Here is a 23,529-nt window from a genome sequence, read left to right as displayed (position 1 = left end):
TTGAGTTGTTTTAATAAGTTTATTTATTATAGTAAAACCACAACGTTTATGGAACATCCAAATTCATTGTCACCAGACATAAACAGACAAACAAGTTAACAAAAAAGCCTTTAAAACTGACATTAAAAACAAGTGTGCAAAATCACCATCACCGGAGGGACCCCTGTCGACCCTTTCCTCTCTTCCCTCATGTGTCTCCTCTGTTCTTCCTCAATGTCCCAGCCTGTTCAATCACTCTGCTCAGCTGCAGGTGAACCCTCTGTAGCTCTGTTGCTATAGTAACCAGGGCCTTTTCTACTTCGCTAATGTCAAGTGGTGAAGTCACTTCCTGCTCCTTGAGGCCAGATGAGAATGGCTTCATACCCAAACCAATTGCTGCACCTAAACCTCCAGGTCTCTGCGTGGGTTGATGTCCCACCCTGCCATCCCCTGCTCCCGGTGGCACCGCTCTAAGGCTGCCAGCTTCCTCCAGACGCTTCAGGCGGGCGCTCCCCTCATGGCTACTTTGCAGAAGCTGCTGTAAAGTAGTGTTTAGCCTCCTCTCCCTCTGGGCTTCCTCCTCCTTCAGCTCCAGCAAGCCTTTTTGTTGCCTGACACTTGTTTGCTCTGCTTGCATCCTGCATGCTGACTCTAGGCTGGGTATACACTGCTGGCATGTTCCCTTAGTCAGCTTGTCCACCTGGGTCCTGAGAGAGTGCATACCTCCACAGCATTGTCCTAAAGACTCAAGGAGCATGTTCTGCCTCATGTGGGAGTCCTCCAGAGCGATGAAAAGTTTGTCCCAGCGGGAGAAATCTGCAGCCTGGCATGGTGGGGTTGAAGTTTCTACTGCAAAGAAAAAACAGGGACACATCACTTATACAGTCGCATAGTCAGGTCAGAAGTTAAGTTAAAGCTGCCGTGAGGAACTTTTGTTTTGTATCGATTCTGGCGCCCCTTGTGGACAAAGTGATACCTCTTATCTCTTGTCCTATACATGCAAAAGTAGTGTTTTCAACAAAAACCTCGTCCTGTTGTCTTTTAACAGTCAACTTTATCAGGGAATGTGATTATTTTTCATGAAACATTAAAATAAAGTCTGTTTCTGAAGCGAGATGTCCATCATCTGGTCTGGCACCTACCCCCCCAGGGCGGTTTCAGGCATTAAAAATGACAACAGAGAAGGTGTCAGTGTTGTTGCTGATGGTCTTGTTTGCTATTGAAGGTCATAAAGAGACATCGGTATCATTTTCAGACTGTTTCTCAGCCAGTTCAAAACTCCTCACAGGGCCTTTAAGTTAACTGTCGGCCAAATTCTACAGATGAATTTTTAAATGGAGCAAGCTTTTTTGACGTTAAATATAAGCTCAGTGCATGGGTGACTTCCAGTTTCTTGGCTACTTTAAAGGTGCTATTCCTCACAGATGAAAGGTAATAAAATGAAATGTGTTTGCCCGTTGCTCTTGGCAGCTATTGGAAAAGTTTTCCTCATTAGAGACTCTGGTGTCCATGTGAAAAGAACTGTTATACAGTTAATGTGTCATATGTGATATAGTTTCTATTGAGTGGAACCCTGATGAGCTGTATTATTTGTCACACTGTATGAATCAGAAAGGACACATACAGTAAGCTCTTTGTTAGTCACCTTTCTACTACAACAAACAAAATCTCCATAGTTTCTTATAATACTGATGTCTACTACAATGCAGCCATTTAGAAGCAGTGATGGTCTCATGACATGTGAGTCATACAACAAAGTTACTCTTAAATTCAAAGGTCATCCCTTGAATTTTTCAGAATATAACCTTCATGACAACATTTTCTTAAGATACTTGCACTGAAAAGTGTCATGAGTCAATGTTTAATTCAGTTTTTTTCCTTGCGTTTCATACCTTGGTTTCTCCTGTGTTTATTCTGCATTAATTATTATCCTTTGTGTGGATTTCCCTTGTGTGTTTTGTGATCCATGTCTCTTGTTGTACTTTCTTGTGTTTCTTAGTCTTGCCTTGTGTTCTCTGTTTTGTAGCTCTGATTCCTGTGTTTCCAGTTTAGTTACTTTCTGCCCTTGTGTGTTTCCCTCCTTTTTGATTACCCTCATTAGTTTCACCTGTGTCCTGTGTTCCACACCTGTGTTAATTACTCTATGTATTTAGTTCCTCTAGTCCCCTGTCCCTGGGTGGATCATTGTATGTCTTCCTTGTGTTCCCTGTGTCGTTTTGGACTTTTTTGGATTTAGTTATTTAGACATTTCAGTAGTTTTGTTTCAGAATCAGAATCAGAATCAGAATCAGCTTTATTCGCCAAGTATGCTTGAACACACAAGGAATTTGACTTCAGTAAACTGTGCTCTCTTTGTACAAGGCAGAATAGGAATAAGAATAAGAACTACAATAAAAAATAAAATAAAAATATAATAACAATAACCTTAGCTATAAATACAAAGAAACAACAAATAGGCTTGACTAATATGTACAGGCTAAAATAATATGATAAAGTGCAGTGGTGAGTTGCAGAGGTAGTTTTACATTATAAAGTAGTAGTTAAATAATACAAAAAATAGAAATATGGAATTCTTTTTTTTGTTTGTACCTTTTGTTCTTTTGTTTATTAAATTATCTTTTTATTTTTTAAGTCTGCAAAACAAATGCAAGGATTAAAAAGCTAACATTACAATCTAACTACAATATGGTCCCATTACTACAACGTCCCCAGCACACCAACATCCATATTTGTGGTGTTTTACTTGTTATGGTTTAATGTCACCAACAACACCAATAACAAATTGTAAACCAGTACCTTTTTTCAAACACGCAAAAGTCCCAGTTAAGTATTTACCAATGAACCCTATGTCGTAAAATCAAATTTACTAACTTAAAAAAACATCTCTAAAATGTGTGTCAGTTGCAGACATTGTCTCAAAAATTAAATAAAAGCAGCCTGTTTACAAAAATTCAACTACTACAGACATAAGTGCAAAAATTGCTCAGGACATTTCAGCAATTTGGGACTTTTACTGCATCATTCTGTAGACAGTAACAATAGAATGGAAGTGTTGTTTGAGATAAGTAATATGAAACACATTCCTCTCCTTTATTGGCTTAGGTGGTACCATTCTTTTTTTAAAAATAAGTTAACAGAAGGGGACCAAAGATAGAGCCTTGGGGGATACCATCACTAACTTCCAAAACTAACAAATCCAACTGCATAAGATAATCTCTATTGCTTTATAAGATTCTGGCATTACAGCTGACAACATTTTTTTTCACAATGAGCCATCTGTTCATACAAGCTGGTAAACAAATACACAAAAGGACAAACTAACAGAACTCACCCTCCTGCTGGTCCTGAGAGATCTCGTTGTCATAGGTGTCTGCGTAGTTTCCTTCATACTCAACTTCATTCATGCACAGGGATGCACACACAAAGCCAAGCACACAAAGCACAGTCCTGATCCTGGATGCGTGCATGATGTCGCTTTGAATATATACTGCCTTTCAAAATATCAGAAGTGTTTGCATTACAGTTTTCCAGCTGATCTTTCCTTCTTTCTGTACTGTGTATGCAAAGCTCCTCACACTGAGCCAACCACTGAGGGTGCAGAGTTTATAAGGATGGAAGAAGGAGGGAAGTCAAGGAGGGTGGGACAGAGGTGGGGGTGCTGTGGAAGTTGGGTGAGTAATGCTTCAGTGGAGGTAATGTGTCAAAAGTCAAACAGAGTGGGAAATTGGGGCATTATAGGGAGAGAGTTATAGGGGCACGGGGAAAGCCAGGGTGACAAGAAAGCTACAGTATGTAGGGAGGAGAAAAACAGGAGAGGAGTAGAACGGGGAAACAGTAAGACCAACACGTGTAGAAGTATGTTTCTGTTATTTAGAAAGACTTTCTTTGAAGCAAAATGTATGCAACGTTTGAAAAGTGACACTTTACAGCACTAATATCCAGTAACCTAGGGTGCCTAATGTTAACCAAAGGTAACAAGATGCAAATGAAGTGCTATGGTGAGTTTGTTCACTAATGGTTCTACTGTTGTATGAGGATTTTGTATGTAGTGTCATCTGTAATAGTCTGTGGCTTTTCAGCAGAAGCAGAATGGGACTTTATTTCTGTCGCTTTAAAAATAAACGTACTCACCCATTTATTTTCAGTCACACACGAGCGGCGTCCAACTTCATGGGCAGCATCCTTCAGAGCTCTGCGTCATCAACTGTTCCTGCCATTACCCTTGAGTCACGAGCATACAATACAGGTCACCAGGCGCACATACCAACAAGTAAAGTATGATATATATACTACTTTGAAGTTTCAAGACATCTCTCAGTTTTTTAAAAGTGTGTATCACTGGCTCTGGCTGCATTGAGCTGAAAACAAACACTACATATAAAAAGGATATTGCTGGACCAGGTGAGAGTCCACTATCTCATTAGAATTGGCAGGAGCTCAATCTCAGGATGTGGCAAAAAGGATGGGTTTAAATGCTTTTGAGGAATATTCCAAATTTGACATTCTCATAGGGATGCTGCGACGCATTCAGTTTAGAAATGTGTTCTTTAAGGATGCAGCCTCTGAATTAGGAGCTTCCTCTTACAGTGTAAAGTCAAAATTGCACTTTGAATCTGCAAAGAAAGAAACAAAGAAAGAAACAAAGAAAGAAAAAAAGAAAGTAAGAAAGAAAGAAAGAAAAAAAGAAAAAAAGAAAATAAGGAAGAAATAAAGAAAGAAAGAAAGAAAGAAAAAAAGAAAGAAAAAAGAAAATAAGAAAGAAAGAAAGAAAGAAAGAAAGAAAAAAAAGAAATCAAGAAAGAAAGAAAAAAAGAAAAAAAGAAAATAAGAAAGAAAGAAAATAAGAAAGAAAGAAAAAAAGAAAGAAAATAAAGAAAGAAAGAAAGAAAAAAAGAAAGAAAGTAAGATAGAAAGAAAAAAAGAAAAAAAGAAAATAAGGAAGAAAGAAAGAAACAAGAAAATAAGAAAGAAAGAAAGAAAGAAAGAAAAAAGAAAATAAGAAAGAAAGAAAGAAAAAAGAAAATAATGAAGAAAGAAACAAAGAAAGAAAAAAAGAAAATAAGTAAGAAAGAAAAAAAGAAAGAAAAAAGAAAATAAGAAAGAAAGAAAGAAAGAAAAAAGAAAATAAGAAAGAAAGAAAAAAAGAAAGAAAGAAAAAAGAAAATAAGAAAGAAAGAAAGAAAGAAAAAAAGAAAGAAAAAAAAAGGAATATTCCAAATTTGACATTCTCTTAAAAATGCTGCGACGCATTCAGTTTAGCAATGTGTTCTCTAAGGATGCAGCCTCTGAATTAGGACCCTCCTCTTACAGTGTAAAGTCAAAATTGCACTTTGAATCTGCAGAGAAAGAAAGAAAGAAAGAAAGAAAGAAAGAAAGAAAGAAAGAAAGAAAGAAAGAAAGAAAGAAAGAAAGAAAGAAAGAAAGAAAGAAAGAAAGAAAGAAGAAAGAAAGAAAAAAAGAGCCACTTACATTTTTAACCTTTTTGTCCTGATTTGATTTTTCAAATCATCTGATAATCACCCTTCTTCACTGGAGGACAGCACATGACATGCAGTTTAGCCTCCAACTTGTTGCTTTCTCAGAAAAAGCATTTAACTGGAAAAAAGATCAAAATAGATCAGAATAAAAGTTTGTTTTAAACAGATAGAGAAGATCAAAGTAAAACAGCAAGATGTAATTGTACTGACGGACAAACAAAGACTTTTCTTTTTACATTGGAAACATTTAAAGTAATGTAAGCTTTACTTGGAGCAAAACAATTCACACAATACAAACTATTTCCTGTTATTTGACATATCTTAATATCCACTGATCCTCAAATAGGATACATTTCCTGTCAACGGAAGAGGTGTACCATTGTTTGGGGCTCCATTCTTAAATCCTCCACAGTCATATACATTTTTCCAAGGGATGTTTCAATCCACACTGTCTATCTGTGTTCTTTAATGTTTGTCCTGATGAATCAGGGTCATCCTTGTTCTCTACATCAACAACAAACTGTGAAATTGCAGAATCTGGGTTATAGTTTGAGTTTGTGATGAGTCTGAGTGAAAAATTATTCAAATATAGTGCTGCCAAATTTGTTTCCTGGATGTGATTGTGCTTATTTGGCTTGTTACCCTTCTGATTAAACACTCAGTGTGGTTTTATTGGACCTTAAATTAGGGAAAGTGACCTTGTTCTTTAGGCAGAGAGTTCTGGTCAACAGGTTTTGAGGTTAAGCAGCAGAAGTAGGACAGGTGAAGGCCAAAGGAAAAGTCTTGACCTTGTGTCTCCCTGTGGACCTCAAGACTGAGGCTACCTGCAGATGTCAGCATGCCTGGTATAGCTACCATGAGTTTCCCTGTTTGGCAGGCTGTGATTGTAGCAGAGGGACTAATTGGTATGATGGCTGTCAGGTTTATTTCAGGAAGAGAGGAAGAGACGGGGGAAAGGTGGAAACAGGAATGGACAGTTGTGAGGAAAAGTGGAGAGGAAGTGTGTAAAATGTTCCTTTCCTCTTTGCAGCAGAAGTGCCACACTTTGGGAGGAAGTGGACCACTTCCATCAAATTCTGATACTTAGTTTCTGCTTAAGTAAGGTGAATAAAGTTAAGTATCACAACTGGCAGGTGGGATATAAAACCTAGTGTTTGTGCATGGTGGACACAGCTGGTGCTCTCATCTTGTCCACATTAGCGTCCATACGTTTTCCTCCTCTCCATAGGTCATTTTTCTATTTATGTCATCATATGACTTCATGAAAATCATATATCAGCAGCCACCAGACATTGCTCACCGCCCCCACCTGCACACCACACCTACAGTTAAGCTGTCACACAAAACACTCCCAGCTGGCAGTGAGGGGGAGGACTGATGAGAAATGACAGATTTGCCAAAAATAAAGAAATAAATAACTGAGAGGAGAAGATAGAGAGCGAGGATGAAAGTTGGATTTAAAGGAGAGTATTTCATGTCATAAGACTAATTTATTCAGACCGGAGAATCAAAGTGAACAGATCCTGTTGTGTTGTTTTGGTCCTGACTGAGGATACAGGAGAAAGTGGGACAATGGGTGTTGTCAGCAGCAGTTAAAAAGAGACAGTTTAAGGCAGGAGCAGGACTTTCCATATGAAACCACACACTAACACTAACAGAGCAAAGTCAGCCAACACAGGCCGGTTTTATGAGAACTGGGTGTCTCCCTTTTTTATCCCCAAGATGTAGGAAGGGGAGGGGAGGACATCGTGGATATACAACACGCTGTAAATAATAAAGCCTTTGTAAGAACATAGCTGATGTAAATTATTGTACATTTTAAAAGATGGGATGATTTGGAGGATGAGAAGGAGAGGGTTTCACTTGCTATTTTGTGTCAGCAACGTGTTCTCCATAATATATTACATCAGTTAAAAATGTCTGATGACTTTGATCTGTGCTTCTGCTTCTTAATTTCCACAAGCTGGGATAATTTCATCAGCACACTAATAAGGTATTGCTAAATTAACATATGTTGTAATTAGAGAGTTCACCATTCAATGTCACAGTTGATATTTTACATTATAGATGAATTATCACCTATCAAAATTCTCTGTCACATTTCACCTTTATGTTGCTGTTAGTTGATTAACTGGAGTTCACAGCAGTTATAATCAGTCATTAGCCTTTTTAGAGGCAATCAGGCCTGAGAGTCAGCACTTAAACAAACATACCTTTTCACTGAGCTTCTCACTGATTGGCCAAATTGAGTGAAAACCATAGACTGTATAAATAATGGACGTGGTATCTGTGACGTCACCCATCTGTTTCTGAAGCGCTGTTTTGAGGCCAATCGTCGGCTGGAGCCACATTGGAAATGTTGAACTCAACATAACTGCTGTTGAGCGATTGTGACGTAAAGAGGCGGGCTTTGAGCCTCCTAGCCAACAGCTACAGTGTTCCCGCCTGTCAATCAAGTCAGCTGTGCCTCTCATTGGAAGACTCATAATCTCAATATCTTTGAAATTACTGCATTATGAAAAAATTCACCCCCCGTAGTGTGTGCTGTTCGAGAAATGAGCTATCCAGACTACACTCGTCTTTTTTACCAGGCTGTAAACATGTTTATTTATTTCTTCCACATTGGACTCATATTTTTAGACTGGAGGTTTCAGCTTGGTGAAAACGTGAACACCCCTTTTATACCTTCTGCAAATATTCAAAGTGAGAGATACATTTAGCTGTTCAAAGAAGGCAGGATACGATTTAAGACCGACAAAAGTCTAAGAGGTATCACTTTGTCCAGAGGGGGCGCCAAAATCCATACAAATAAAAGTTCCTTACAGGAGCTTTAATTTTTGCTGTCTGGAGCAACATTTCTAGCTTTAAGGTAATTTAAATTGTAATAGCACACTGGTGCTGATGCATTTAATGTCACATAACAATCTGATTGTCAGAGCTGAAAGGTGTAGATATTGCAGTGGAGGGATGGACAACAGCAAATCCAAAAAGTGATTTAAAAAGAAAAATGAATTAAAGGTGACATATCATGCAAAATGGACTTTTTAATGGTTCTTTACCTGAAATATGTGTCCCTGGCATGTCTACAAACCCCCCGAGAATGAAAAAAATCCATTCTGCCCCTGTTCTGATTTCTCCACCTTTCTGTAAATGTGTGTGAAACGAGCCGTTTCAGACTTCCGTGTTTTTGTTACGTAACAACAATATCAGGTCTGTCACGGAGTCAGAGCTCGGAGCTTGTTCAGCCCATAGACTGTATAAAATAATACTGAATCCCCCCTCCGTTTTTCATTACCTGCACAAATGTGTGCTAACAAGGAGCTTAGGAGGGAGGCATGCTAGTTGTAGGCTGTCTTAATAAACACAGAGGTCGGTTTTACTCCCCACGTCTGCAGATTTGAAGATCTAGTGGATGATTTTTATTTACCATGGATAAGTGCTAGCGCTAGTTAGCATAGCTACATAGCTACATGTCGTAGCTGTAGCTGTGTACCAAGACACACGTCGACATACTGACAAATAAAACAACAAGAATCACTAAATCTGTGACCAATCCTTCAGAAAGGTCCTGCTACAGGCGCCTCTCCGTCAGGATCAGATTCTGGATCAGACTCAGAGGGTTGAAGTAACGTGATCTCTGAGCAGCCGTGTATATTCAGCCAACATGTAAACATTAGATCAACGTGCTAGACAGCCGAGGCACATCCACTTCCTGAGGGGGCGTGGTCAGAGAGAAAACAGAGTGTTCTGAGGAGGACTGAAGAAGAGGGCTTTTCAGGCATGTCAAAATCTGATTTCAAAGTGTTTTTTTGAGCATAAACTTTAAAGACATGTTTTGGGGACCTCTTAGACCAATATATATTGATGAAAAAAGCGTGATATGTCACCTTTAAGGATTTCAGCCAAAATATGTATTAATGAAAAGAACAAATGAACAAGGATACTTCATCTTAGTGAGTGTTAAATAAATTAGACCTGTAGGTGTTAATGTGATATTTACTGCCAGAATGAGGAGACAAAAGTTTCACACTGTCGATATTGTAAGAGTTTCTTGATGTCAGGCACATGACACTGTTTTCTATACCAGTCCTCCTCACTCAGTTGCACTTTATTAATCACAGACAGCATTTATATTTTGTTGTCTCAAATATATTTCTTGCAGATTCTGGAGGCAGGTTAATGTAAACTGCACGTCTTCTTTCTAAAAGAGGTTTCCAACCCTACAGGGAGTCACCTCATTAAGTTGAACGAAAAGTCAAATGGTTTTTAAACAATACTTAAAAACATTATGTGCCCTCTATGCAGGAAAGGACCAAATATAATTAGAAACATCAAAATTGCCTTTATCTGCTCCTGCCTAACTCGCTCAGGTCTGTCAGACCTGCAGGAAATAATTTCATCTTCCTGTATCACAGCAGAGCAGAACATGACATGAAGACCAGGGAGCTGCTATCTCTAACGGGCAGGACGCATAACGGAAATTATAAAAATAAGTTGGGGACATAGCAGGAACTTGCTGTATCAGTGTGCCGGACAGGCACTCATGAGCAGTGAGGGACAGATTGAAGAGAGTCTATTCTTGTTTGGCTGAGTCATAGGAAAGCAACAGGAACTAAAACATTAGTTAATCTGTCTTCAAGCACTGGCTGTGCCTCCTGTGAGGCCCCTCTGAAATGTAGAGCTGATATAGTGGTGTGATACAGGTCTTTATGGTGTTATTGGACTGAGGGCCTCCTGACTGTGCTCAGATCAATATCACATAACCTGTGCTTAATCAATCTAATCTGTTAGTAGAGCCTCAGGCAGGAAAGAGAGGCAGAAGTGGAAGCAAAATACAGGACACACACTCACACATCTCCAGTGTTTTTTTTGTGTGTGTAGTAATGAGGTGTGTGTGCATGTAGTGAGGTTGTGGTGAATGTCAAACACGACCAGACCTCATTACCCTGTCAATAACATTAATCATATTGTAATCAGTGATGCAAGCCAAGCTGAACTGAGTCTCAGTGTGTCAGCATTGTTATAAATAATACTACACTTGGCTCTGGATGGCTGATCAAGACCTTGATTCAAAAAGAAGTACGTGTCTGTGCCAAGCGGCAAGCGCTGGTCTCAAAATATGAAGCCCACGCAGAGGTGTTATAAACTGCAATTCATCGAGCGTCCACTTGAGGTTGGCTGCAGAAACACTGGAAACCACATAAACAGTTGTGTTCATGAGTTTACATACCCTGGCAGAATTTGTGATTTTTTTTGGCCATTTTTCCACTCATGGTTAGTGGTTGGGTGAAGCAAAATTTTTATCAAACAACTGTGTTTACTCTTTTTATATCATAAAGACAACAGAAACTACCCAAAAAAACCACAAGTGTGTTGAGTTCCACATTTCCAATATGGCTTCCGCCAATGACTAGCTTCAAACCAGCGCTCAGGAACCAGTGGTGGAGCCAGAAAGTTTTGACCTGGGTGGCCAAACTAGGGGTCTGATTGTTAAGGGGTGGCCAGGCGTGGAAAACATTAGGGGCTTACCCCAAACCTAGTAGGGTTACCTCCAATAATCACATTCACTTTAACTTCTTTTTATAAAATAATTTAACAAATGTTACAAATTTGTAGATTTCTAATGTTAACATTAAAACTGTAACTCGACAGAGTGTCAACATTTAAATCTGCTGAACTCTTTAAGGACTCAAAATGAAGATGATTGTCCAAAATCAAAGCATCAACAAAAATAATATTCAAATGCAAAGAAACTACTGTCTCTGCAGCTTGTTGAAACACAACAACACAATAATTGATTTCAATATAAGTAATGCCTCTGAAATGGCAAATAGCCAATCATGTTTAAGAATTTCAGGGTGGCCACTGGGGTCGCCAATCAGTTTTCAGAGGTGTCCATGGCCACCCCTGGTCACCTCCTGGCTCCGCCACTGTCAGGAACAGATGGATGATGTCACAGATACTACAGTGGTGGAAAAAAGTTTTCGGACACCCTTAAAATTTTACACAATCTCAAATATTGTCATGGAATATTTGGGAAAAAATATTTTTTGTGTTTCAAGCATTAGGCAGATATAAACAAATACAAATGATATTTTTTGTTTATTGTTTACAAGAAAAACGAACAAAACTTAATTTCATGACAGTTTCAATATGTCAGTTCTCAACATTGTCAGTATCAAAGTCAACAAATAACAGAGAATGTGTTCAAAACTGAACAAAAAAATAATAAAACTGTCTAGGACTGTACTTAAATAAATTCCAATTCAAGACTTAAGAGTGATTCTCATTGCATATATAATACCACTGCACTATTATCATATTATGTTTAGCCTGTACATATTAGTCATGCCTATTTGTTGTTCTTTTGTATTTATAGCTGATGTTATTGTTATTACATTTTTATTTGTATGTCTTATTCTTATGCCTCATACAAAGAGAGCACGGTTTACCAAGTCAAATTCCTTGTGTGTTCAGCATACCTGGCCAATAAAGCTGATTCTGATTCTGATTCTGAATATTTCACAAATGCATGGGGTGTCCGAAAACTTTTTTCCACCACTGTGCGTCCATTATTCATACAGTCTATGGTCTGTGAGTAAAACTAAGTCATGAGGTTTGGCCGGTATTAGAAAGTATGTACAGTGAGTACCAAATTTTAAAGAGGGAATATAAGACTGGAGCACAAAGACAGAGCGTAAACATGGATGTCAGCTGACATGAAATCACTGTTAGCATATTTATTTCCACGTCTTCACATGAAAAAGTAAAAAGACAACGTGCGCTGACATCAGCTCAATGTACCATATTTGACTCAATTAGAACCGCCTTTTAGTATAAAACTGGCAGCAGCAACAACAATGAAGTGTTTCTATCCACACACACATACACATCTTTATGTATTGGGACATAAGTGTGGCGCATAGAGCTGGTTGGTGATTACATCAGTAAGGTTAGTGCTACATTAATGCTTGTTTCCATCAAGGGTCCCCAGAGTGGACCCACACCACCGTAGAGCAGGTCTGCCCTAACAGGGAAAATGAGCAACATCTGGACATGGAAACTTCAATCCATTTCACCTAGTGGGTGCTTTAAGGGGGTAAAAGGGTAAAAGAAAGTTTATGATTTGACTGTGCGTAAAGGGAAACACCCAGAGAACATATGAGGAAACATATTTCTCGCCATGCTGAAACATAAAGATCCTGTTCAGCTTGATGTTTTTGTCACCTCGCAGGGCTCCCTAACACGTAAGTGACATGTATGGAAAATGACCTCAGCTCTACGCCAACGCCGAGTCACATGCACAAATGCACAGTCTTCTTTTTGAAGGTGTTACAGGTTAGAGTGAGATGTAAACATACTGTAGGTAAGAGACAGACAGCGACACAAATACACTGAGACGCACATGAGTTTATGTTCTCACAACAACATACACACACATACAGTTGGCACAAAGCTTCATTAGCTTAATGTAGCTGAATGAAACATTATAGATTTGGTTAATAACAGTCAGCCAGGCCTCATCTCCCAGACAGAAGCTGGAGAATATTACAGAGTCGACATTACATACATTGCCACAAGAGGGGACTGATACTGATAACAGTCGTTTCCACAAAATACTAAGAACATCTGAATACAGATAAAAGCTGAAATAATTGTGGCACTATAAAACTTTCAGAAAAATAACTTTTACACACACTTCACAAAATTCCTCCCATGCCATAAATTACCTCTTTTTTTTTATTCTATGACACTAAGATTAATTTGTATCTATTCCTTTCTAAGACAGACTCTGTTTTTGCACATATGCCATTTACATCTGGCTAAGCTTGATTCCAGCTGGATAACGTGGATAATCATTACTCCTGGACATCTTCTCCATTGATGACGGGTTGCTGGTTTGTAGTTTCATTGGTTGTTTCAGGCTCGGCAGCCGTTCCATTGGTGGCCAAGGACTCAACAGCCGTTCCATTGGTTGTAGCGCTCTCACTTACTACTCCAGTTGTCATCTGAAGCATGTTTGAGGCTCCACTGAGCTCAGATGATGGAGAACCATCAGTTTGGTGCAGACTATCTGCCCCGTTGGTAGTTTCTGCTGTGGCTTCATCGGTCTGTGGGAGTTCTGGGATCTGATCTGTTGGTTGACTTTGTGAATTTGATGTGCCAACATAATCACATGCTTGGTTGGCAGTTGCACATTGGCTGGTTGTCTGGCCGTTAGTAGAGAAGGAGTTGTTGTTATTGTTCTTGTTGGTCTGATCAGGTGGCAGTGTGGTCACAGAAGAGTCTGTTGTCGTTGTTGTTGTTTCAGCTCCGGGCGGTGGGTTTAATGTCCATGAGTCCTGGTTGAAGTCTGGGATTTGGTGTACTTCTACGGGAATTGGAATGACGTGATTTAACCCGACGGGCTCATTAGCTACATGGTTGCTTGTTGATGGCTGATTGCCTGCATTACTAATTTTGGACTGCCAGTTATTGGAGCAGAGGACTGCTGGAATGCTGCAAACAGAGAGAAACTCATAAACAAGGCGTTTATGTGAAAAATGAATTTACTGTATGAAGTATGCTCTGTAGATTTGACTTTCATGAGGAACCAGATGTCCTTGTAAAATGTTTGCAGTAAAACTAAGCATCTTCTGCCAGACAGGTTACAGAATTTCATACACAACAGGCTGATTCCATTGTCGATTGCATAAGCTTTGGAGTGGTATTTGGCCTCTGAACTTACAATTTCTTCAGAAAGAAACTTCAAATAATTTCCCCTCATACTTGAGAGAACAAAATTAAAAGGTCTGTCACCTCTGTGAAAGGTCTTAAGATTTTCTACATTTTCAGTGTACTCAGCTTATCCACACCTACATGTAGTTCTAGGGCCTGTGTCCACTAATAGCATTTTTGCGCTTGCCATTTTACCAATGCAGCTCAGTGTTTTTAGTGCACCAGGTCCACAGCGTCAGCTGTGTTTATGTCTCTGCACTCACAGAACTCTTAGTTGAGAAAAGTTCAGCTTTTGGATCATCGTTGTTCTTGTCAATATCACATCTCCCTCATCGATCTGACTTGTTTTAAAGGTGACATATCACGCTTTTTTCATCAATATATATTGGTCTAAGAGGTCCCCAAAACATGTCTTTAAAGTTCATGCTCAAAAAAACACTTTGAAATCAGATTTTGGCATTCCTGAAAAACCCTCTTCTTCAGCCCTCCTCAGAACACTCTGTTTTCTCTCTGACCACGCCCCCTCAGGAAGTGGATGTGCCTCGGCTCTCCAGCACGTTGATCTAATGTTTACATGTTGTCTGAATATACACGGCTGCTCAGGGATCACGTTACTTCAACCCTCTGAATCTGATCCAGAATCTGATCCTGATGGAGAGGCGCCTGTAGCAGGACCTTTCCGAACAATTGGTCACAGATTTAGTGTTTCTTGTTTTATTTGTCAGTATGTCGACGTGTGTCTTGGTACACAGCTACAGCTACGACATGTAGCTATGTAGCTATGCTAACTAGCGCTAGCACTTATCCATGGTAAATAAAAATCATCCACTAGATCTTCAAATCTGCAGACGTGGGGAGTAAAACCGACCTCTGCCAGAAAGGCAGCGGGACCTTTTCTGAAGGATTGGTCACAGATTCTGTGTTTCTTGTTGTTTTATTTGTCAGTATGTCGACGTGTGTCTTGGTACACAGCTACAGCTACGACATGTAGCTATGTAGCTATGCTAACTAGCGCTAGCACTTATCCATGATAAATAAAAATCATCCACTAGATCTTCAAATCTGCAGACGTGGGGAGTAAAACCGACCTTTGTGTTTATTAAGACAACCTACAACTAGCATGCCTCCCTCCTAAGCTCCTTGTTAGCACACATTTGTGTAGGTAATGAAAAACGGAGGGGGGATTCAGTATTATTTTATACAGTCTATGGGCTGAACAAGCTCCGAGCTCTGACTCCGTGACAGACCGGATATTGTTGTTACGTAACAAAAACACGGAAGTCTGAAACGGCTCGTTTCACACACATTTACAGAAAGGTGGAGAAATCAGAACAGGAGCAGAATGCATTTTTTTTCATTCTCGGGGGGTTTGTAGACATGCCAGGGAAACATATTTCAGGTAGAGAACCATTAAAAAGTCCATTTTGCATGATATGTCACCTTTAAGAGGGTATAGTTTCAAGGTCTGAGCTGCTGTGAACGTCAATACACAATTTATTTCCTGTGTTTCTTTGTAAAGTTTCCTCGAACAGGAGCAAGTATTAAGATTGGTCAGGGCAGCAGAAGTGCTGTGAGACAACCTTCAGACCTCATAGTAGCAACAGTAAGTGCTTGTAAGAAGAGCTCCTATATATAACTGAGGTTGTGAGTGCTGCCAGCACAAAAAAACAGTGTTAATGTACACAGGCCCTTATGCTGCTGCACTATTTGATGAAACATTACAGTTGCTCGCCTCATCATCAAAATTGCTGATTATGGAGGTATGTGATTTTCACTAGATAGCTGCAGATAGCCTAAGCTTGTGTTGAAAACTTTAATTGAACCAAAATCTACCCTCTCTAATCTAACCCCTCAAGAAAGCAGTGAGAGGCTAGCCTGTATCAATTCACTTTTACAAAGGTGTAAGAGTCCAGTGTTTTAAAGTACACAAACAGACCTGGCAAGCTGTTTCTGAAGCTCCTGAGCATGTTGGTTGCACTGGTCGAAATAACAGGCCTGAACCTCCACAAAGTCTGTCAGGCTTCGCATGTGATTGGTCTGAAAAAAACAACAAACAAACAAATTAGTTTACAAGTTAAACAAATTATTTGTAGATTTGATTCTCTTTATTTGAGGGGGAAAAACAGAAAACATATAAAGACTTTCTCAGAATTTGATATTTTGATGTGTGTTTGTAAAATCTAGTGGTTAAATTACATAAATATTGCCAGAGTGACAACATATGAAGGATGTTCTCCACCCTTCTACGTATATATGTGTGTGTGTGTGTTTTTGTGTACACATACGTGAGTGTTGTTGATTCCTTCCACAACTCTTTTCATCATTTCAGCCTGTCGGTCGAACAGACTCTGACAAATCCTCAGCTCCATCTCTGCCTACACGCACACACCAAACACACACACAATCATCTTTCCGGGTCCTTCAAAGTTTGCCTTGCTTACTTTCTGAAAAATTCTCATCAGCAAAAACTTAATCCTTCAACAGCTTAAGTCTTAATAAGCTTAAAAGTAAAAGAATACAATTATTGCAACAAGCAGGGACATATTTAGTGCTCTAACTGCTGGCTGTGTTAAAATAGTCTCTCTATAAGAGGCGTTATAAATGTTTATATGAGCCTCTGTGTGCATGCAGAGATAACTCACCTGAGAGATTTCCTGAGCCCACATCTGATTGAATGAGAAAGACAAAGAAGGACAAGTGACTTACTTAATGATCAAACAGCACTTTCAGCTGTGCGTCTCAGTGTTCATGTCACCTTCAGTGTTACTGACCTTTAGCCATTTAACACGCAGAAAGCTGAACATGTAGGAGACATGAGTCAAGTAGTCATCGTCCAGTGGGTTTGCATTCAGGTTCTGTTAGAAAGACAGGAGACAGCAAGACAGTGGAATGAGATCATGCTATGTGTGCTGTATGATAGCACAAACTTTTACACAGGTATGATGAATGTATTGAAGAGAAGTTAAAGTACTCACTCTGGCCTCTCGGTCAGCTTCATGGGCTTTCCTCAGTCTGGTGTTAGCTATGTCCAAGTCTAAACGCTTATTCAACAACATCCTGCGCTCAGTCTGAAACAAATCAAAACAAGTCTTATAAATCAAGTCAAGTATAGACGGAGCAAAAACAACAGAAAGGAGATTAGGCACATGATTAATGATAAGCCCTTTTCACAGATGCCCAAAACTCCTGAAAATGTCCTGACTTTTTTCAGGTGGGTTGCAAGTGTGAACGCAACCTGCAAACTTTTCTCCTTTTTTTTTTCTTTAGTGTGCAAGAAAAGTGCTTTACAAAAGGGGGGATGACTACATGACAGGGTAATGTAAAGGGTACCAAGGTTACAACAAGAGCAACAAAGACATTGAAGGTAATTCATGAATAAGAACAACATGAGGGGGAAAAAAAACTGCCACATTTTTCACCCTAACTTTATCCAGATTAATTCCTGCTAGCACTCTAGAACATTTTCTGCAACAAGTCAGGGTGAGAAGATGTGTGAACGCAACAAAAGTCAGGAAAACTCACCACAAGGGAGTAAGGTGTGTGATGATGGGATTTACATTGCTCAGATTTTCTCTGCTTATACTCTTTGCTACTCCCTTTGGATGTCTGTCTTATGTTTTCTACTGTGTTTGTGTTGCATAAATGTCCTTTAACATGATGTACTCTTGCATGCACTGCCTGGCACCACCGAAACAGAGTATATTCAGCTCTGAGAGTGCATCCCACAGAGAAAATGTCCTGAATTTATAGAGAAAAATTCACGTCATGTGTGAAAAGGGCTTCAACATAACATCCTACACACATGATTAAGACCAACAGTGATAATAATGACAGGTGTGTTTTTGTGTTGATTTGAGTTGTACCTGTATGAGTCTGTACTCCCCCTCAGAGAAACTCCTCAGTGGGGTGAGAAAGTGAATGTTAGTGCTTTGGACAAACTGCCGCTCCGCCTCGCCAAGTTGCTTCTGAGTCTCTCCAAACCTGAGCAGTGCTGTTCCTGAACACAAATAACAAATACTGCAGTCAAAAATAGGGTTGCAAAATTCTGGGTATTTTCAAAGTTGGAAACTTTCCATGGGAATTAATGAGAAGTTATGGAAATAAAGCAGGAATTTACTAAATTGAAGGTTGGCTCTTAATAGGGAACATAAATATATGTGGGGAAAATATATTTTAGCATAATCCTGACTAAAACAACCAGATTTCATGCAAGTACACTTGAAGATCTATGCTATTCCTCCATCACATGCACAGATGAATTCTAGAATCCTGGACCACACTCTTGAGCCCAGAGCACAAGACTACTGAAGCCACACATTTGAGCCTGTGGACTAAACAAAGGGAAGTCAGTTTGGATGACATTATGTGGTAATATATTTAACAAATTTGATGTATGGTGCTAATGTTTTACTTACAAATATCAAATTGAATTGTATCATTTTGGATGGATGTCTGCTTATAACAAAAGAAATATCTATGCTTAGATATGATACCTTTCCATTAAATTACCCACAATTCACAGTTAATTCCCATTAATCCCATTATTGCACTCGTGCCTTTTGTACTTATATATATACATTTTATATAATTTATATTAGTACTTGATTTTTAGTATCTGTCTATTTATGTTTGTACAGGGAGTACGCAAAAATACCAGTCAAATTCTTTGTATTCTTGAGATACAAGTTCTTTCTGATTTCTGATTCTGATTCTAATTCCCATTTAATTCCCATAATTCTCATGGAAAGTTTACAATTTGGAATATTTCCCAAATTCCCCAGCTTAACCTCTCATGGAAATTTCCCAGAAACTTTCCACTCCTTTGCAACCCTAATCAAAAATAATAAAGGCTAACTCATATCATTTTTTTCCAAGAGCATGAATGTTAGTTTGTAACTCACCATAGGGTGTGTTGGATCCGATCTCCATCCCTGCCTGGATCATAAGGTCTCCCAGTACCTCATGTGCACGAGGCCGTGGTGGGATGCTCCAATCCAGTTGCTCATACAGCCGGTCCTCTAACCGTGCTCCTGTTCATGGAGAAGAGATGACAGCTCATCACAGGTTCAAGGGATATATTTTCTTCAGTTTCACTCTTAATTTATTATAATACCTTTCTGTGAGATGCTAATACAAAAACTGTAACTGTCACACACATACATACATACTCATACATCACTGTCTAACCTCAGTGTAAGGTGTAAAAAAGATATAAAGATGCTTCAGGTTGAAAGGACATTAACATTCAAAGCATGTCACTAACATGCCACTGAACTGTATACCTAATGTCCCGTGTTAAATGAATCCAGTCCTCAAGGACGAGCACTGAGTGAGAGCTGACATTTTATGAGATAAAGTAAAACTAAACAGGAGGCAGCTGCTTGCACACTTCTGCTCCTCGCTCTTGAAGCACACCTTCAGTAAGCAATTATTATTCTCCAGAGAGCCTAATAGCTCTTAGTCATATATAATCAAGACATGATCTGCAAATATGCCCTCGGTGTTGAATAAACGCATGAGTTTATTATTTCTGGCAGCTGAATGCTCCCTCTATTTTACAGGGAGCAGACCACATCCACTCAGGATTATATTAGCTGAGGTAATTGAATATAACAAGCAAAATAATAACTATGTCTTTTCATCCAAACACCATTACAGTTCAAGCAAACAGAGCTGAAATACTCGGTCCCAGAGGGAAAGATGCAGAGTCACTCAGTGGTTTATGTAGACCATAATGAGCAGTTCACACTTGTTAGTAATGGTGCACATCTGAAACAGACTGTGGTTATGCAAAGAGGAGGATGATGGGGTGTTTTTCAGGACCAAATAATACATAATAAGATATCATTTGTTTTGTTCGACTTGTGAGTGAATTCAAAACATTTTTCTGAAACGGCATACCATTTCCTAGAATTAAAATGAATACATGAATAACTCTCAGTCTCTCACCGGGGCTGGGCTGCAGTAAAACCTCAGTCTGGGAGATTATCTGGTCGGTCCAGGTCTTGGTGGCGTCTGCCCGGGCAATAAGCTCCTCCAGCCCCGAGTCCAACTGTGTTTTGTCTGACTGACCAAGACTCTCCCCCGTGTACTGGAGCAGAAAAACAGAGTTATATTTACACTACACAACCATGAAAATACTAAGTCAACTTACAATGCTATGCTAGCTAAGCAGGTTTGACTGTGTTTACGTAAAATGCGTGAACTGTGTGGTTGGCTCGGTTATGTTAGGGGTGGAATCAGGGGCGTCGTAGTGGGGGGAAAAGTGGGACTGACTACCTAGGGCCAAAGTGGGGAGGGGGGCCCTTCATGGGCCTGAAATAAAATGTGTTTTCTACAACGCTTTTCATTTCTTTTGTTACAAGATAAGATAAGATATTACTTTATTGATCCCCCAGGGGAGAGATTCAGTTGTTACAGCAACCCAGACATAAGTACAATCAAGAAGCAGTTTCAATAAGTAAAATAAAATAAAATAAAATAAAGATAAAATACAATTTAGATATATACAATGTTACAAATGGAATATAGATTAAATAGCAGTAATTACAGGCAGTATTAAAATTGTTTCAGTAGTGACAGGTTGACATGGGGTGATAATGGTTGGTAATGACAGATTAAGCAATAAATAAAATAAATATGGGTATGTAATATGACCGTGAGTTGTAGTAACCAATAATAATGTAATATAACATAATATAATATAGCAAGATAATTATATAATATAATATATTATGCATTATAATGCCAGCAGCAGTCAAGAAAGTCAGTTTGGGATGAGATGATGGAGTGTGACAAATAATGCAGGGATGGTATGGATGTGTTCATGTGGGGGTGTCAGTGGTCAGTGTGGTGCCGTCTGTGGCCTCCGTTACTGTTTAACAGTCAACTGTAATAAGATAATTAATATTGTCTGAATAAATAAACAGACACTCAGAATGCGTGTCTCATGCCTAAAGTGTGGAATTGTCATATTTTCACAGCATCAAGTGTGGCTGAATCTGATTGAAAGTAAACTGTAGCTTTTCAGAGTTTTATTTGACTTCATGAGGTTAGATTATATTCAACTCAACTTTATTTATATACACTTTTCATCCATAAAAAAAATGCAGCCCAAAGTGCTTCACGGAATAACAGAGAGACAGAAAACAACAGCAATGGTAAAATTATAAAAAGCATGATTACAAATAAAATACTTAAAGTTGCTGTGAGGAACTTTTGTTTTGTATAGATTCTGGCGCCCCCTTGTGGACAAAGTGATACCTCTTAGCTCTTGTCCTATACATGCAAAAGTAGTGTTTTCAACAAAAACCTCGTCCTGATGTCTTTTAACAGTCAACTTTATCAGGCAATGTGATTATTTTTCATGAAACATTAAAATAAAGGCTGTTTCTGAAGCGAGATGTCCATCATCTGGTCTGACACCTACCCCCTCAGGGCGTTTTCAGGCATTAAAAATGACAACAGAGAAGGTGTCAGTGTTGTTGCTGATGGTCTTGTTTGCTATTGAAGGTCATAAAGAGGCATCGGTATCATTTTCAGACTGTTTCTCAGCCAGTTCAAAACTCCTCACAGGGCCTTTAAATATAAAATAAAATCAATACAGTAAAATCGATTAAATAAGTATTAGTGAAAAGAAAAGTTAAAAAATAAGGTAGCGTTAACAAGTTCAGATTAATACAAGAAATAAATACATCAATAAATAATTAAATGAGATAAATACATTTTAAGGCAATGATTCAAGTAATAATCTTGTTTACAGAGGTGGACAGTCTGAAGGTCAATATTGTGTTGTTATATTTGGAGAAATTGTTAAAAAATGTATATATTGATATGTAGCTTAGATTTGAGTCAGTTCACCAGGATAGTTTTAAGTATATATGTTTGTATAATGCAAATAAAGCAGTCTTATAGCAGCAATGTTATATTCTGTAGGGTGGGCTGTGGTGGTGGGGCCCACTGAGATGTCTTTTCAGGGGGGGCAGAATTCCTGGCGACGCCCCTGGTTGGAATTACCGTTTTATTGAAACTCAGTAACAATAAACAGCCACCATAAGCAGTATGGTTATTAATTAACCATGAATTATCTGCTTTGGACATTACTCTTTAGCATTTCCACGGTTCTCCTTCTTGTTGTTTTACCTGAACGGCTCGGTTGATGAACTGTCCAGCATCCACAGCCAGCCGCGTCAAATCCATCGCAACCCTCCTCAAGGTCGCGCGCTGTCCTCGGTGGTCCAACAACAGAACGTCGACGGTCCAGCAACAGAACGTCAACGGTCCAGGAGGACTGGCGTTAGCTATAAAAAGCCCATTGGCCGGTGACAGCTCTCAGCTGCCGACGCCATGACTCCAACCACTAACCACCTCTCTCTGTTAGCCAGGTCTCGGTAAACACGGTGAACACTGAGCAGCAGCAGCAGAGAGGGAGACGGCGCAAGTGCAAGCACCTGCGTCTGCTTATAACAGTTTATCCAGCAGACATACTGTAAACACACTTGGACAGGTTGTTCCTATAAGCACCGGTTTAAAGCTCGGTGTACGTAATGGCTACATAGCACAGTCGACTGTCCGTGTCGTTTATGTCTGTAGCTTCTCCAAAGACTTCACATTTGCTGCCTCAAATGCTAGCTTAATCACAACCATGTAGCTCTCACAGTTGTCTCTAATACAAGCAAAAAAAGCCGAGCTTTTTAAAACCTCCACTTTAATATCTGTATTTAAACTAAAAGGATTAAAATTATGTCGAAAAGCTGACACATCCCTGAATGTTAATGACCCAAACTTCCGAGCTAGCCTTTCAAAATAAAAACATAATCTCTGGTCTGTAAATCATCGCGACTCAATCCGTTTTTAAAACAGTCCTTTGTGGGAGTCTTTGCTCAATACAGGCTGCAGACTTCAGCTTTCTGACTGTAAATACAGTACTGAGGAGTCCAATCATTCCAATGTTGTATTCCAGAGAGGAAACTGGAGATCAGTCCTGTGTGTCCCTCGTTGTCATTCTCAAAAATGGCCAGCATCCACTGCAAGATTATGAAGTCCTCTCACAAGATCTGTATTTTATCCAAAAGCAAGTTGCAGCAGCAGCCACGCATTGACAACAAGGAGGAAAGTAATCACAAAAAAGATAGTGACCTTTTGACTGTCTGCATTCATGGCTACACTACAGGAATCATGCCCATACAAAGAACTCCTACTTCACCTCCTTTACGCTGCTGTGCTATCCCTACTCAGTCTTCTTCAGCCTCTTTGCTGTAATAGGTTCTCCGTGAAAAAGGTGAGCTGATTGGACCATTGGGTTTGTGCAAGAGGAGAGAAACACACAGAGAGGGGATTAAAACAATCTTACAGC

The 23,529-nt window shown here is 39.3% G+C and overlaps 2 protein-coding genes across 4 annotated transcripts; both read right to left on the bottom strand.

The window, feature by feature from the left end:
* Positions 1 to 5,565, bottom strand: LOC117805900. 3 transcript variants are annotated; one of them, XM_034674503.1, is made up of 4 exons: positions 5,449 to 5,565; positions 4,111 to 4,200; positions 3,311 to 3,762; positions 1 to 828 (listed from the first exon to the last, which is right to left on the bottom strand). In XM_034674503.1, the coding sequence occupies exons 3-4, from the start codon at positions 3,444 to 3,446 to the stop codon at positions 188 to 190; spliced, it is 777 nt and encodes a 258-aa protein (XP_034530394.1). In that variant the 5' UTR covers positions 3,447 to 3,762; positions 4,111 to 4,200; positions 5,449 to 5,565; the 3' UTR covers positions 1 to 187. The 3 variants fall into 3 exon arrangements, with proteins under 3 accessions (XP_034530394.1, XP_034530395.1, XP_034530396.1); XM_034674504.1 differs by having other exon boundaries at positions 3,311 to 3,373; XM_034674505.1 differs by lacking the exons at positions 3,311 to 3,762; positions 4,111 to 4,200; positions 5,449 to 5,565 and adding an exon at positions 1,872 to 2,011.
* Positions 5,566 to 12,181: 6,616 nt separating this feature from the next.
* LOC117805899 (endophilin-B1-like) lies at positions 12,182 to 23,488 on the bottom strand. Its single transcript, XM_034674502.1, has 10 exons — positions 22,317 to 23,488; positions 20,124 to 20,265; positions 19,076 to 19,204; positions 18,038 to 18,171; positions 17,150 to 17,242; positions 16,946 to 17,029; positions 16,817 to 16,840; positions 16,460 to 16,549; positions 16,111 to 16,211; positions 12,182 to 13,955 (listed from the first exon to the last, which is right to left on the bottom strand). Exons 1-10 carry the CDS (start codon positions 22,371 to 22,373, stop codon positions 13,316 to 13,318), a joined length of 1,494 nt encoding a protein of 497 aa, XP_034530393.1. The 5' UTR covers positions 22,374 to 23,488; the 3' UTR covers positions 12,182 to 13,315.
* Between the last annotated feature and the right edge of the window lie 41 nt (positions 23,489 to 23,529).

The sequence above is a fragment of the Notolabrus celidotus genome, chromosome 22 (assembly GCF_009762535.1).
Source record: "Notolabrus celidotus isolate fNotCel1 chromosome 22, fNotCel1.pri, whole genome shotgun sequence".
NCBI classification, from domain to species: Eukaryota; Metazoa; Chordata; class Actinopteri; order Labriformes; family Labridae; genus Notolabrus; species Notolabrus celidotus.
Note: the sequence above shows the minus strand (reverse complement) of the source record. Positions and strands in the feature narration are given on the sequence as shown.

Bases quoted from the DNA above. Each gene is read 5' to 3' on its own strand.
- LOC117805900 (XM_034674503.1), bottom strand. From the start codon at position 3,446: ATGCACGCATCCAGGATCAGGACTGTGCTTTGTGTGCTTGGCTTTGTG. The intron at 829-3,310 runs GTGAGTTCTGTT...TTTTCTTTGCAG, and splicing joins CTCTCAGGACCAGCAGGAGG to TAGAAACTTCAACCCCACCA.
- LOC117805899 (XM_034674502.1), bottom strand. From the start codon at position 22,373: ATGGATTTGACGCGGCTGGCTGTGGATGCTGGACAGTTCATCAACCGA. The intron at 19,205-20,123 runs GTGAGAGACTGA...CTCCATGAACAG, and splicing joins TTTACTGCAGCCCAGCCCCG to GAGCACGGTTAGAGGACCGG. The intron at 16,841-16,945 runs GTCAGTAACACT...TCATTCAATCAG, and splicing joins TGCGTGTTAAATGGCTAAAG to ATGTGGGCTCAGGAAATCTC.